The 16189-nt window shown below is 35.6% G+C and overlaps 1 protein-coding gene across 1 annotated transcript; it reads left to right on the plus strand.

Annotated features, from left to right (window-relative positions):
- Window positions 1-724: 724 nt before the first annotated feature.
- Window positions 725-16055, plus strand: LOC137089120 (NACHT, LRR and PYD domains-containing protein 1 homolog). Its single transcript, XM_067452604.1, has 15 exons — window positions 725-2434; window positions 2750-2830; window positions 2993-3046; window positions 3151-3255; window positions 3477-3620; window positions 3768-3848; window positions 5837-5925; window positions 6126-6178; window positions 10276-10349; window positions 11875-12089; window positions 12198-12451; window positions 13761-13877; window positions 14674-14821; window positions 15332-15379; window positions 15483-16055. The coding sequence occupies exons 1-15, from the start codon at window positions 840-842 to the stop codon at window positions 15755-15757; spliced, it is 3333 nt and encodes a 1110-aa protein (XP_067308705.1). The 5' UTR covers window positions 725-839; the 3' UTR covers window positions 15758-16055.
- Window positions 16056-16189: the final 134 nt, after the last annotated feature.

Below are 16189 nucleotides of genomic sequence, written 5' to 3' on the forward strand. Positions count from 1 at the left end.
AATTACAAAGAAACCTTCCTAACACTGAATGTATGTGCGATTCAACACATTCTTTCTGTTGTGTGACTGTGGAATTTCTTTAAATTATCATGAATTTAATTCTACTTCCTATCATTCCAATTCAAATTCAACTTCCTGTGGGGGTGGAGTCAATTCAATTCAAATTCAAATTCATGTATTGAATGGAGGCCAATTCTGAAATTCAGAATTTTGCACAAGCCTGCTCCACAGCATAGTCTATTCATGCCGCACTACATGCTGGGTACCTTCCTAAATATGCACTGTAGAAATGCAGTACATGTTATTTGTTTACAGTAAATTGTGGTTTCCAATACTGTAAACTCACAGTAAAACCATGCTTTTTTTGATGTTTTTTTTTTTACTACTGCATTTTTAGTGCAGTTAGATACAAGAAAAAGTCTGAATTTACTGGGAATGTAATGCAATTATTAACCTGGAATATATTGTAATTGTAGATACTAAAGTATTTAATAGTGCTCAGAAAAAACATCCGTCAATGTCTGAAACTGCTGAATTATTCAGTTATTAACTGTTTGCTACTGAATGTAACATAGTCATGTTTATTTAGACATAGCTCTTGACAAAAGTGTGCACTTTGTTTCCTGAATGAGGATCGAAATTATTTGAAAATCTATCTGATAATTCAGAATCATCCTGAGATATAAGAATCAGATTGTTTGCCCAAAATGTGTATTTTAGATTAATAATTTAAAGACAAAAACTTGATAATGTGCAATAAATTTGTCAGCTAATCATCTGGTTTTCCTGTAGGAGTTGGTGAGGTTGTACAGCAGTACAAGTTGTCTGTCAAAACGAAGATGGAATGTAGCTTCCTATCCAGGGAAGAGTCATTTTCTGCCCTCTATATTGAACCAGTGATCATGCAAAAACATGAAAAAGACCGTTTTAAGAGGATCAGTGTAAATGAGCTTCTGGATTGTTTTTGGTTTGCTTCAATGCTCCAAAACGATCCAGTGAATATCATTCTCCGAGGTGACTCTAGCAGTGGCAAATCCTTCATAGCACAGAAGATCATGTTGGACTGGGCATCTGAACGGTTTTCTTCTAGACCTTTTATTGTAGTTTTCTATCTGAGGTGTGAGGAGCTGATGTGTATTTCTGAGGAGATGAACTTAATTGAGCTCTTGAGCTCCAGCTGCAGTTTAACATCTAATCAGATCTCACAGATGTTACAGCATTTATCCAAGAATGTGCTTTTCATCATTGATGGATTTGATGAGCTGAGATTCACACAGGACATTTATGACATGTCAGCACACATTCATCCACTTCAGAAAGCCCCAGCTGAGGTCATTATTTGTGGCCTTATGAGAAGATACATAATCCCTGAATCCACACTGCTGGTCACCACCAGAACTAAGAACACTGTGAACAAGCTGCTGAAAGGACAACAGCATTTCACTGAGATCATGGGCCTTTCTGAGAGTCAGGTGGAGGGGTACTTCCAGAAGTTCTTCAGGAAAGAGTATGACTGTGTGAGAGCAAATGAAGCCCTCTTCACTGCCTGTTCCACCCCCGCTATATGCTGGATCATCAGTGAGATGTTCAGAGTTGGTGCAGCTGTAGCAAGTGGACTGGAAACCACCACCTCCATCTACGTTGACTTTGTGTCCACTCTACTGGATCATCACTGCCAGGGTTTGAGTCAGTCCGTCCCGACCCTGCTGAGGAGTCTGGGTCAGCTGGCAGAGAGAGGGATGCTGGAACAGCAAGTCCTGTTTGATGAGAAAAGTGTGAAAGAAACAGTTTCAGACCCTGCTGGCAGTCCATTCCTGTGCAAGATTCTCTCTAGAAGGAGAATCCGTCAGGAGACCATGTTCAGTTTCAAGCAGGATCTTAGCTTTCAGGAGTTCTTCGCTGCTTTGTACTATGTCCTTCTGGATGAAGAAGAGTCCCAGAGGAAAGTAAGAAAGCTGCTTCACGCTGTAGAGAGAGGATGGGTTTTGTCCTGTTGGTCTGATAGAGACTTTTCAATGGTAGATGTAGAAGTTAGACATGGACAACTTCTTCAGCCTGTGATTCTGTTCCTCTGTGGTCTCTACCAGAAAGAATGGAGCAGGACATTCTTTAAAAAGCATAACATGGCAGTATCTATCAGCATCGAAAGCCAGCTTGAGGAATGGCTCTATCATTGCTCACAGAGATATCAAAATGAACACATACTGTTCATTCTCCATTGTCTCTATGAGCTCCATGAGAAGAGCTTTGCTGGGCATGTCTTGGAAGGTTTGATTTTGATAGATCTGTCTAATATTCTACTGAAAAGGACAGACTGTTGGGTGTTGAAGTACTGTTTACAGTGCTGTGAACACATCAGAAACCTGAAACTCCATGTTACATCTGATAATCTGAAGATGCTTCAGCCTGAACTGTACCGCTGTAAAGAGCTGGGGTGAGTTTTGACACACAGACACATAAAAAAATAATTACACAATCATTACATCATTTTTGTATTTACTGCAGTCACAATGCACTCACTGCGTTTAAAGCTCTAACTGTGATGTTAAATCTTAATACATAAACAATGTCACACAAGCAAGAGTAATGTTAAAGTGAATAGGAGCACGCTGTGATTCAGCCTCAACGGTAATCTGATATTCAGTATTACCACAGTCTTTATCATAGGACATTTCCTTTATGCACAGAATTAAGTTGTGAAATGATTATTAAATCTGTTACCTAATATACTGTCTTTTTACTTTCAAAGCTTGATGATGGATCACATTTCAGACAGTGTTGTTGGTTTGGTCTCATCTGCTGGTAAAGGAAAGATTCTGAATAAACTGATGTAATTATAAAATTAAATGCATTCATTACATTATAAAAAAAACTTTCAGCTTTGTATAAATTGAAAACCAGTTAATGGCATGTATAACTCAGTAAATGCAAGATCTCATCATTCAGTTACTAATTGCACTAACGCACTTATTGCCTTTATTTTAATTGCTAGTATAAAGGAGCTTGAAAACAGAGTGACTGTGTCAGTCAGAGATGAAGACATCACGTAAGAGACTTTACATCACTTGTCACATACAAAAGTGCAGTCTCATCCTATCACTGGATTTTTTAGTATAAACCTATACTAAAATTAGTTTATATCTGCTTCAGGTTGTCTTTTATCACACGTGTGATCAATGAAACATCATTAACTCTAACTTGTCCAAGCTCAGTGGTTTCCACCATCAACTGGGTGAAATCACACGAGTCTGCATTGTGAGTTGAAGCTTTATTCTTTCTATTTTTATATCTACGTATTTAATGAAAAGTTTTGGAATGATGTCAAATGACAAAAAATTTTTTTTACATCAGGATCTGTGTACAAATCTGTTATTTTCTTTTTCATGTTTATTCTTCCATATGAAAGCATGTAGATTTAAACTTTGTGCTTGGTTTTATGTTTTATGTAGATTTTCTTTTATAACTTTGTTGTTTAGGCATCATCCATTAAAGGGACTGTGGACGTTGCAGTCAGTGTCTGATTTGAAGAAAGTCTGTCTGCAGACATCAGAACTGACTGGCACATTTGCGTGTGACATCCTGTCTCTCATTCAGGCCTGTCCCAGTCTGGTCGAACTCAGGTAACTACAGCAATATCTGAGAATTTTTTTCCCTTTTTACTGATATTAATTATCTTAATAACATTATGTTTATGCTAACAATTGAACACAGTGAACTAGAAGCTCTTACAGTTGTAGAATGTAGTTAATTTTTAAAATCTTTTTCAGTTTAAATTTTAGACATTTAAACACAATGGAAATCATGTCCCTGAAGGAATCACTGAAGCAGATGGGTTGGACTCTGACTGTGTAAGAGTTATTTATGATATATTTATGTTGCATTTTCTTTCAGTGCAATGTAAAAATAATTTTTCTGTGTAGCCTACAAACGGTAATCAACAGCCAAGTATATTTGCTTGAAGCATGGGCGTAGGTTCAGGGGGGGACCCTACTAGTCCCAATCAACATTTTAAGACGGCAAAATTGTCCCCACCAATATTTTAGCAAACTCCTTCGTGCTGCTATATATGGTCCCGTATTTACAAGCAAAACGACGCGTCCCGCCGTATCAAACCGGGAAGCGATGTACAAGCTTGGGTTTTAGCGGCTTTGCTGCTGCCATAGCGACGGAGTCTCGAGAACATGCGCTGTAAACTTGCGCGTTTTTTTTAAAAACATGTCGAGCTCGCGTCCACCGTTTAAACGCAAGAGGATTTCCAGATATAGGGCTGAATAGAAAAAAAGGTATCAGTGGTATCAAAGGTATTACTGTCAGTAACTTACGATGAACCTAAGACAAACTGCAACCTTTGCAGAGAAGCATTTCAGACTGTCTGACTGAAAGCAGCAGCGATGACGGACACATCCGTGCTTCTAGGTAACTTAGGCCATTTTATGGATAATATATTAATATAATATTCCATACATTATCAAAGCTTGGCAGACTTATTTTTCTAGACATTAGACCGGTTAATTAATAGATTATAGCCTAATTAATGTTATTAATTTTTATCATTTAGCTATAGGCTATATTAATAATAAATAATCCTGTCATATAAAGTTTGATTTAAAAAAATATTTAGATAAAAATGGGACAAATAATTGCATAAAAATATAGTCATAATAGTAAATTATTACAGAAAATTTAATTTAATTTTTGAATTTCAGAACATTTTTGTCAGTAAAGTGCTGGTTCAAAATGACTGCTTAAAGAGAGAGTGCACCAAAAAATTAAAAATCTGACAATTTCCTCACCCTCAAGTTGTTCCAAACCTGTATGCATTTTTGTTATGTTGAATTCCTACCATGGAAGGAAATGGTGCCCCCAAAGCAGCCTGGTTACAAAATTTCTTCAAAATATCTTCTCTTGTGTTCAGCAGAACAAAGAAACTCATACAGGTTTGGAACATCATGATGGAGAGTAAATCAATGATAACAGAATTTTTATTTTTGGGTGAGCCATCCCTTTAAAATGCACCAATATAGGCTACTAAAGAGTTATTTAGAAATAAATAAAATAATCAAATGTAAAATACTATAAAATGTGTTCTGTTGCAAGTTTGCATAGGCCTACTTGATTCCATGTTTATTGTTGAGCTGTTGTCATTGTTTAATTGTCACTCTTATCACTACTATCACTCTTTAAATGCCAAGTTCATAAATGATTTTCAAAAACTGATTCAAAACTGATTTGGAAAAAAAAACTTACACACAAAATAACTTATTTTCAATATAAAAAGTGATTGGGCATGATTATGTAGCATTATGGGTTTACAATCAAAAAATGTGGTTATAATGGAAATCAATGGGGCAAAAACAGCCACGAACAGTAAATGAGGGAGAAACAAAAACTGATCCTGTACAAAAACTAACAATGCATCAAATCTAAAGTTGTTACTAATCTTTGACATGCTCAATAATGTGATAAGAGGTAAAAAAAAATTATCCAGTCCACAATCATTTTTTATATTGAAAATAAGTCATTTTGTGTGCATGTTGTGTTTTTTTCCAAATCAGTTTTGAAAATCATTTATGAACTTGACAAGTAAAGAGTATTTTGTTTTATTATTATTATGGTACTGGATTGGGCCGAAAAGCCTCATAAATTAATAATCGTATTAATTCCTAAACTATGGTGCATTTCCATACTCAGTAATAAATTATAGACTATATAATCTGGGCAAACCTGGTGGGATGTCCCCACCAAAGCTGAGACCAAACCTACGCCCTTGGCTTGAAGGATATTTAATAATTGTGTAGTCATGTTCATAATCAGTGTTGAATGTTATTCTCATTAGCTGGGGGAATTCAGTATTGATTCAAACAAACAGGGAGAGATTCACAGTAAAGGAGCTGAAGATGAAGAAAGAAAAGAGTGAGAGCAGAAGTAAGCAAGATATTTACTGTTGTAATCCCAGAACCCTTAAATAACCCTTCCTTATGTAACTCATTATAACCCATTCTGCTGGAAATAATTCTATATATCTTTAAAACTGACATCATAATCATGTCATTGAGACAGTACGCTTTATTTACTTTAATTTATTCTTTACTGTATTTACCAAAGCCTGTTTTCTGTTTGTTTAGGTGCTTCAACTTTAAGTGGCAATATACCCAAAAGATTATCTTCAGCACAATCAGTGAGTAGCAGTGGTGTCTTTATCTTTCTATATATATATATATTTTTTTTTTTTTCCTCATATAATTTTTTTATTTTTTATTTTTTAACATTTTACTTCAGGAAATGCAAGTCTACTTATGTAGTGAATTACAATTAATTACAACAATTATATTTCTGTGTGATCAGTTACAGTAAATCTGGAAATGTTAATTCTATTAATAACAGTAATACAGTTTTCAAAATTTGTATGAACCAAGCCTGTAACACGACTCACGAGTACTGAAAACTGAAGCTGATGTGTCTCAATCAACCCCAGGTGACTGGAAGCAGTATAGGTCACAAAGCCCGCCCGCTCCATGTATTCTAATGGGACATAAGACAAACAATCAAATTAGACTTCAAATGCATTTTTTCCACAGATGATTTCTGTCATTTTAGGCTGTTTTTATCACACTGATGTTAGTGCAAGTGTTCGTTCTTTAAAAAAAGTTTAGTTTGAGTTGCCTATTTGATGCTATAAATTTGATGCTATTGATATTATGATTGACAGCTTTTTTGAGCTAAATAGTCTCTGAGGCTTGTCTGGCTATCACCAGACCAAGCTCAATTTAAGATTGAACTGGGGCATCTGCTGTGTATCTTTTTTACTGCACAAGAGGCGTGATAAACGAGCATTATTCAAATCTATTGAGAGCTTTTGATTCACTATACATTTGTGTTGTTTACATTGTATGTACCTGCGCACTGATTGCCAACAAAACACATTTGATGCAGTTTCAACTCACCGCCTGCGATCTGCAAATCCAATGGGCCATGTTTATAAAACATGTGTAACCGAAAATGCCAGGAAAACACTTGAAAAACAAATTGCATCCACTGTTCCTTGCTGGGCTCTTCGGGAAGCTGAACTAGGTTATCTTTCCCTCTCAATCAAAAACGTACTCCTTTTATGACATTCTTTAAAAAATCCTTCTTGACTAGCGTTACCTGAATAATGGGCATGCTCTCTCTTGCTCTGGTTTTCTGGGAGAAGTGTAAAACTATTTGTGTTATGTAAAAAAAAAAAAAAAAAAAGTAGCTATAAGTCATATAATTTTTTTGTTTTCATAAGTCAGTTGAAATGAGTGTTTATACCTTTTTTTAAATGTTCAAATATGTAAAATAACTTGGGATGCCCCCAATATTAGATGTTAAATGAATGAAATGGACACTAAATAGAATAAATTATTATTATAAAACATTGTACACTAATCTACATTATTTAAATGTTGCTGTGGAACAATGTGAGAGACAACTATCAAATTTAATAGCCTACATGATTGTAAATATCAGTTATATAGTGGAGCAATAAAACAAAATAGATTGTTTAGAACTCTAATATTTTTTGCACAGACCCCAACTGGCCATCAAATAAATCTAAAATAAATGATGCTCCTTAAGAAAAGTCTACCAAAAATAGAAAATATTAATAGATAATAAAAAATATATTAGCCATAGACTCTTTGTAGTGCACATTGAAATTCTAAAACTGTCACACAACTGGTAGACATACTGTAGCCTGCTTGAAGTATTCTCACAAAAGTAAATTGTTTAAAGGACAATTCCGGTGAATTTTTAAGTTTATCTTGATTGTTATATCTTTGTGAGTACAGTCTATAGAAAGAAAAAACTAACCGGATTGGTGCTTGCAACACAGAGCTATTACAGTTAATGCCCAGAGCCCCCACTCAGCTAAAACCGGAGCTTTGGGGGCATAGACGTAAAGGGTGTCTTTGAGCCTCTTAACCACTTCAGCTCTGCAGCACATTTTGCATTTTTTTGAGAATTAGGAATACCTGAATTTAAAAGAGCGCCCTACCCACATACATTGGAGTAAATTGATAAAAATGGTCTCATTTTACAGAAAAAACTCTAAATTTTAACACAGTGGTGGAATATTGCATATATTATATTGTATCTATTCACAATCTTATGATAAACATAGATAAAAAATACATATTTTGATTTATTTTTAATTCATTTGTTATTTAAAAATCTTTGTTTTTTTATCATTTTGGGATCCAAGCTTTTTGGAAGTTTCTGTTGATTCTATAATTTGGCACTAAACAGGGGAAAAAATAATTTTCTTGATATCTCCTTGCAAATAAAAGTTATTGAGATTTATCCGACCAAAGTGTCTAACAACTCCTACTCATCTCCATTGACATCAACTGGCCACTAAGAAATCGAAAAGAAGGCTCCGCCTCTTCAACTTTGTAAAGGGAGATCTTGGGCTCTGATTGGTCTATAATCATGATCCACATGTCTATAAAGAGCTGAGATTCTCAGCTTTTCTGTAGCATGATGCAATATGTGATGACATCATCAAAAATCGTGGCTAACACCGACAATCAAAACTAGCAATAATAAGAGTATTTGTCTGCATCACATGTTTTGATCTGGACACCGGTGACATTTTACAGTGTCATTTGGCCATACTTGCTCACAGACATGTAAAAATAGTCTCATTTTGAAGCAAACAACCTAAGGATCAAGCTGATATAGGGTTGAGGCTAGTAGCTTTACAACGAGTTTGTGATCCAAACAGGAATATGACTCATGTGTTTGCTTGTTCAAAGGAGTCATTTCCATCTTTGTGATTCTTTTGATAATAAATTTACTGTAAATTATTGGATCGGTGAAATTAACTGCTCAGCGATATTCCTGAGGCCGATAGCTTTCATTTGATATATGACTTGTGAATTTTAGGTGTGTTTGTGTGATAAAAATATGAAATTTTATATTATTTGCATGATTTTCTCAAGGGGTGGTCGTTGCGGGGGGGGTCGAATTCAGACCGTATTATTTTCTTCTATGTAAAAAAAAGCAGAAGTTATTGGGTTATTAAGAAAGCTGAGGTTCTAATCTTTTAAATGATACCATATATGTCTAGTTTTGTGGTGCGCGAGTTATAGATTTTTTAAAAAGATTATGATGATGCAATTTTGGACCCACCGGTGGGTCCAAGAGGGGGTGCAGAGCTGAAGTGGTTAACAGACACAAAATGCAATTAAAACGTCTGTCCAACATGAACAGGTCCCTCACACGACAACGAGATGCGTTTAGCCACTTAGCCATTGTTTAAATTCACCTCAATAAATTCACAAATTCGCGGGAGTTGTCCTTTAACAAGAAGTGCTCTCAAGTCTCGTTTGTATGGCGGGCTTACCCACTCTCTCTCTTGCGGGTATTTTCGCAATGATTGCCTAGAAAGAATCCGACTCAACTGCCAACAACGGCAGCATGTCCTCAACTATATATCTAGATATAATTTTGTTAAATTCTGTCTGGGTGATAAGAGTTTGCGGTAGAGAAAACCCTAGTTTTGTTTGCTTTAATGTGCTCCTGATCGCATGCGCGCTTTGCGTGTGTGTCACGTGTCACACACACACACACAGCTGCAGGTCCGCTGACAGAGTGCCCGCCTGTTCAGATTAAAACCGCTTCAGTGAGCTCGATTATAGTAACGGCGCATTGTATTCTCAGTAACGGTAACGGCGTTGTAACGGAGGAAACAGTAATTAGTTTGATTACTGAAAAAATTAACGCTGTTAGTAACGCCGTTTATCTATAACGCCGTTATTCTCATCACTGCATACAAGCTTTTTCCATTTGCCGTTTATGACCTCATACAGGGCCATAGGCCTACTCAAAAGAAAAAAAACATTCCAAAACTTGTGAGAAACTAGGAGTGAAAGAAATAATCTTTAACTTATTTTTTTAAAACGTTGACCATGTTAAGCATGAGAATCTAACTCTTCACTGGAAAAAAAAAAGTTACTTGGTTGCCTTAATTTTGATTTCATTAAAATTTCATTCAATATTATTAAAAGTTTTTGTAAGCATATTGGGCGATTGTGTGTGTTTTATTTGTGATGACGCAGTGAAACATGCCAAATTGTGCTATTTTCATGATTTATAATTTTTTTTATGTGGTTCGGATACAATAATATTTTGATTTTCTATTTATTGAACCAATTTGTATCAACTCAAATCATTGTATCACCCCCCCCCCCCCCCCCAAATAATAACAATTTGGAGGATAAACTATTCCCTTAATTATTTTCTTTAATTCAGTCCACAGAAGATGCAAAAGTGTTCTCACCTGAACTACTTCAGGGAGATGATGACATATGCAAGAAAACATACAGGTATTTAACCCTTTTTTGAACAAGATAATGTGCATTACATTTCTCAACTTATAGCTTCTAAGGTTACAGTTGTGAACAGGGAAGAGGCTCCAGTTTATTTTTGTTGAAGTTCTATTGATGGGAGAGAATCAGGCTAATGCAGTCTTTGAAGATTGGAGTCTGCTCTCTAAATAAAAATTGTGCTAAATAGCAATAAAAGTGGTTCATTGGCTTGTGATCATAGTGGAAATTTAAGTGCTGTATAGCACCTATCTTTCAAAGGGCTATGGAAACTGTGTCAAATTGTGCTGTGTAGAACCATAAAGGTACATTCATTCAAAGAGTACATTCAATCACCATGTCTTATCCTTCTCTCTTCCTCCAATTGTATTCCTCCCCCCACATAATTTAAAGGACAACTCCGGTGAGAAATGAACCTGGGGTAATTAACAGATGGTTGAGTTGTATGTAAAGTTTTATTTCTACAAAAAGATTAGCTTATAATGCTTTCTATGGGGCACAGAGTAGTGAAATTAAATCGCTAGTTAATACCACTAACAAGGCTAAAAATAGCCTCACACTAACACAGTAGCATAATGAGGGTCCCTACATGCAAACTGAAGGATTGAGAACTTTGTAAGTGTACAAACAGTTTAATAAGAAGATACATTATAACGATGTGTTCACGGACAGGCGCCATCTTGGAAAACAGTCTCAATGAGTTGAGCCACAAACGCTGTGCTAAGAGAGCTGGTCAATAGGAATTGAGTTTGTGAAATCGAATTAAATGTATTTTTTTTTTCTCTGTTGCGTTCAGTGCTTTCTTCAGGAAACAGTCGACCATATGAGATTCCAAGTCACAGTTCATCACTTAGCACAGCATTCATGGCTCAATTCAACACACCGGTACCAGCTAATCAAGGTCTTATTAGGCATACTAGAAACTTTCAGACAGGGGTGTTGAGAAGACTTGGAGCTAGACTCTGCAGGGCAATCACATAAACAAAATATCAATATAGTTAATTAAAAAACGAAGAAACGTATTTATATAAAAAAATATGTATTAATTTTAGATTTTAAAACATGTCTATTTTTAAAACATTGTTGACCGGTATGACCCCGTCGCGAAGCCTACTGTATTTTCAGACAAATACAATCGGAGTTATATTTAAAAAGTCCAGGTTAATCCAAGCAGTTATTGTAGTTGTGTTTGAAGTCCGTAAAAAATGCAGCTGTCCGTCAAATAACGTGCTCCACACGGCTCCGATAGGTTAATAGAGCCTTCTGATTCGAATCGATGCATTTGTGTAAGAAAAATATCTATATTAAAAACGTTATAAAGGAAACCTGCCTTGAAGTCTTCCATTGTAACCCACAGCTGTTTGAGCCACAATGGCGCCAGCGTTAAGCATAGAAGTAGTACCGGTCAAGATAACTCGTAGTACCCGTATGAACGTTTATCTGGAAAAAAACATACCGCTGGAATCAAGTATTTCACAGAGCCGTGTAATAAGATTTAATAATGTCAAAATGTCCTGTCCTCCAGGTTCGTGTGTCCATATGCTGGTCAGTTTCGTTGCAGTCTGACCAACCTTGTGTTTGTGATGGAGGGACGGGGAGAGGTGCTGTATAAAACAGTCTCATGGGATCCTCGTCTGTTAGATGGTTTGGGTCAGATGCAGCCTGCAGGACCGCTCTACAACATTGACTGTTCTGCAGGTTCAGTCTCAAGACTGCACTTTCCACACTGTGAAATCTATGGTATGTTTATTTCTACATACTAAGTATAATGGCTGTATATAATGATAGTGTAATATGTGTAATAATATTATATAATGATCTATCATAATGATCATATGTGTTTTACAGAGGAAAGCAAGGACGGTTTGGCTGTAGCACATTTAACTGGTGGTAATATAGAAATAATGCAGCCTCTCCAAGCAACTGAAACTCATGTGATGATTGACATCAGAGATCTCTCAATCTTTGGCCTCTTAAAAAGGATCTTTTCACCTTCCCCTATCTGTGGCCAAGTGCTTGTCTTTCAGCGACCAATAAATGTGAGACAGAGAGAAAACATACTGGATGTCCATTTGCTCCCATGGAATGTTCCACTGTCAGAGGTATCATATTTTCCTATTTTCTAATGAATGCAAATGTATGAAAATGGGTCTTGTTATTTGGGTGGGTTTGTACTGACACAAACGTGCACATCCATATCAAGTGGATATATAATTTCCCTAGTAAGGGACACACATTGCTCAATGCATATTTTTAAACTTAAATAGATTAATACTTGTGATGACTATGATGATAGCACAAGCACACAGAGTCCTACACTTTAGCGATCCTGTAATTATAGTCAACAAAGTAGAGAAGGAAAAAAAAAAGAAATTCGTAGATTGTAAATAGTTTTCACGAGAATGCAGAACACATCAGACTGTGGTGAAACGGTTGACAGCTTCATTGATTTTACTATATTGCTTTCTCAATATAATCAATTCATAATTTGAATAACAGCTTTATATTTTTTAATGCTGCTAAGAGGACCAATGGTTTTGAATTCCATTAATTCAAAATAGACAATTCTTTATTTTTTTAGTAGTATTGAAAAAAAGAGAACATGGTTGCAATAGTCTTTTCAATTCACCTGTCACTCACATGAGTTCAATAGCAAACCACAGCAATCTAATGAATTCCAATGGACAAAATGAAGTCCCGCCAAACCTTTATTGTTCAAGAAGCTGCTTTACTCGGATGTACATCACAATAGGGAAGAAAAGACCACTGCAACTTCCGTTTAATACCAACTTTAAATACGAGTGTGAATTCTCAAATTTATTATTCCATGTGTGGGTCACTAGGGATGATTCCAACCAAAGTTGTGAATTTAACATATGCACAACATTGGAATATTGCATAAAACATTCGTCAATAAATCACAGTTTCCATCCCATGTATTCAAAAGAACAAACTCATCACATTGTGGAAAATGTATGCAAAATATCTGTTAACATTTTTTGTGAATAATGAAACATAATGACATAAAGCACATAGACGAAACACAATAAATCTTGCATTCAGAGATGGATTTCTAGTGTTGAAAAATGCAATAGTGTGAGAGTTCTGGGAGGTAATTATACACAACTGTTTTTGATGACAGACTTTTGACCAAACCAACATTTGAGATGCTTTGAAACAAAATTGGTTCACTGGTTAGTCCACAGGATAGTGTTTGAGGCAAAGTCACATTGTTTTTTTGTTGCGTAACGAGTGATTTATTTCTTAAATGTGTTTCCATCATAGTTTATGTACAGTGCAGCTTGGCAAATTGGCTCCATTTGCATCCACAGAAGTCTAGGCTAAAGCCCCAAATATCTGGTTACTGCTATCACCTTAACACCGGCTTTCACCGCTTCTGTTTCCCTTAAGGTCAAGGACCAGCATGCGGAGAATACACACATTAAAACCAGTTCAAAATGTTCTCTTACTCCGGCAACAGAATACAGTCTGTGTTGTCAACCAGAGGAATCTATAGTGCAGCCAGAGGTAACATCATATTTGATTTAAACATATGTTATATTAAAGAGGACCTTTTTTTTACCTCACCTTTAGTGTGTAATCTTACAGTTTGTGCATGTAAGCAGTCTATAATGATCGAACGCATTGCATTCCTAAATTCAAAGCGGGAGTCCAAAGCAGTGAATCTAGTCACCATACAGGCAAAAAGTTAACTTGAAAGAAAGAATTAAAAAAGTGGCATTGATGAGTTTTCTGTAAAACAGCACTAATGGAAAGACAAAGGGCAATCTACACTAATTAATGTTATAGGCCTATGTCTCTATAGACTATTCAATTCACACAAAAATATCTATACACACTCTTCCAGCCTGTTGAAGTCATTATGTACATTAACACTGATTTGGGACAAATATTATGTAATTTAATGGAAAACTATGTGAGTGGAGCTCTATGGCGTGGCAGGATTTTGAACTTTTAAGCAGCCTGCAGAGCTGGTACCAGCTTTATTATGGTAAGGGCTATTACATTTTCCGCTCTAAGCTGTAGACCAATAACAACAGACCAATTGGATGACCAATCAGAGCAGACTGAGCTTTTTGGTAGGTGGGTTTTTAAGAAAGCGAAATTAGAACAGATGTTCAGACAGAGAGTGAAAATGGGTGCAGCAGCAAAATAAATAAATAATTCTGAGCAAAATATTCTCTGATTATAATTATTGCCATTAAATGTCACTAAAGATAATAGATGTTGATATAGTTTCTTGGTTTTGTTTAGAATTAACAGTGGTTTATCAGAGCTTTCTTTTTGCCTTTATTATTTTCAGACTGAGATATTTGAGTGTAATTTTGGTCCAAACTATCATCCCACATTTGAAGTGTTCGTGAATGTCGACACTGAGGAGGTCAAGTTGAGTCTTTTGGATAAAACAAATTGGAAGGAAGTGTGGGTTCCACGACGAATCCTTCTCACAGGTAACAAATGGCAGATGATGCTAGTAACTATCATGCCAGAATTTATCATGAATGTGAAGTTGTGTGCACTTTCATCTGATAACTCGTTTCATAATTGCACAGTTTAAAACTGTTAAATATACTTGCCAGCTGATCAGTGTTTTATAGAAAGGATTTAACCTATATCACATAATTATGAGATATATCACATAACACATGAGTACCAATTAGATTTATTTTGCTTCCCTCACATTATTCCTGATTACAGTTTATTAGTGTTTTACCTTAAGTGTATCATGATGATTTTAACATTTTTACTAATTAGACTAAATAAAATATTATGATGCATAAAGGAAGTCTTTGTTATGAATATTATGATCTATGAAGTTTATCATTGTAAATACTTTAATGGTACTATTTCTGTTGACATGTTTCTTAGGTTTATGAATGGGAAAAAATTAAGTTGTCCTTGGTTTTATCATTTCCTAATTTAAAAAAGGTTTTCTGTGACAGATTTTTCTATTTTATTAGGAAAATCCGGTGAAGATGCAGAAAGCTTGGCTCACAGAAGGCTCGTGGGTATGAACTTAAAGCACAGTTGCAGTAGTTGCTCATTCTTTGTGTCACACACAAAACCTTTTGAAAAGTAAGTTGAATCTTTTTTTGTTGTTGTTTCAATCAGACTGCGAATTTGTGAAAAAACACAGAGATAAACTCGTGAAGAGAGTTTCATCAGTGATGGCGATTTCTGACGGTCTGTGGAGCAAAGACATGATTCCAGATGAAATGTACTATAACATTCACTCTGCAAAACTACGACAGGAGAAAACAAGACGCTTGTTGGATGCTCTTGACTCTGGAGGATCTTCTGCTAAAACAGAATTCTACAGACTGCTGAAGGAGAACGAACCTTATCTAGTAGATGAACTGGAGTCTGGACACAGTGGACTGCAGTAATTCAGAGAGATGTGTGTGTATTTATATATACTGTAGTGGACGGCAGTTATGGCCGGGCTCCTCTCTGCCCATAAGTGGACAAAGGTTTGCTTACCCCTGGGGAACATTTTCAACATTTTCTGTGTTGAAAGTGTTATTTGTAACAACATGAACATGAGGAAAGGATATACGTTTAAATACAGTCAAATGGAAACAATTTACAACATGTTACACATTTAATTACGTTGTATAATTTAAATAACTACAGTGTTACTTTGAGGCCTTTTACATTAAATCTGCTCATACTTTGTGTCAGTAATTTTTTTTTTCTTCACACACAAAACGTTGAAAGTAGCCAATTATTTATAGATTTAATTGCCCTATTAACGTCCATCCATCCATCCATCCTAAATTAGATTGTTTATTAAATAAAAACATTTTTTTTCTTTTCTT

This window comes from Pseudorasbora parva, chromosome 9 (genome assembly GCF_024679245.1).
Source record: "Pseudorasbora parva isolate DD20220531a chromosome 9, ASM2467924v1, whole genome shotgun sequence".
NCBI lineage: Eukaryota > Metazoa > Chordata > Actinopteri > Cypriniformes > Gobionidae > Pseudorasbora > Pseudorasbora parva.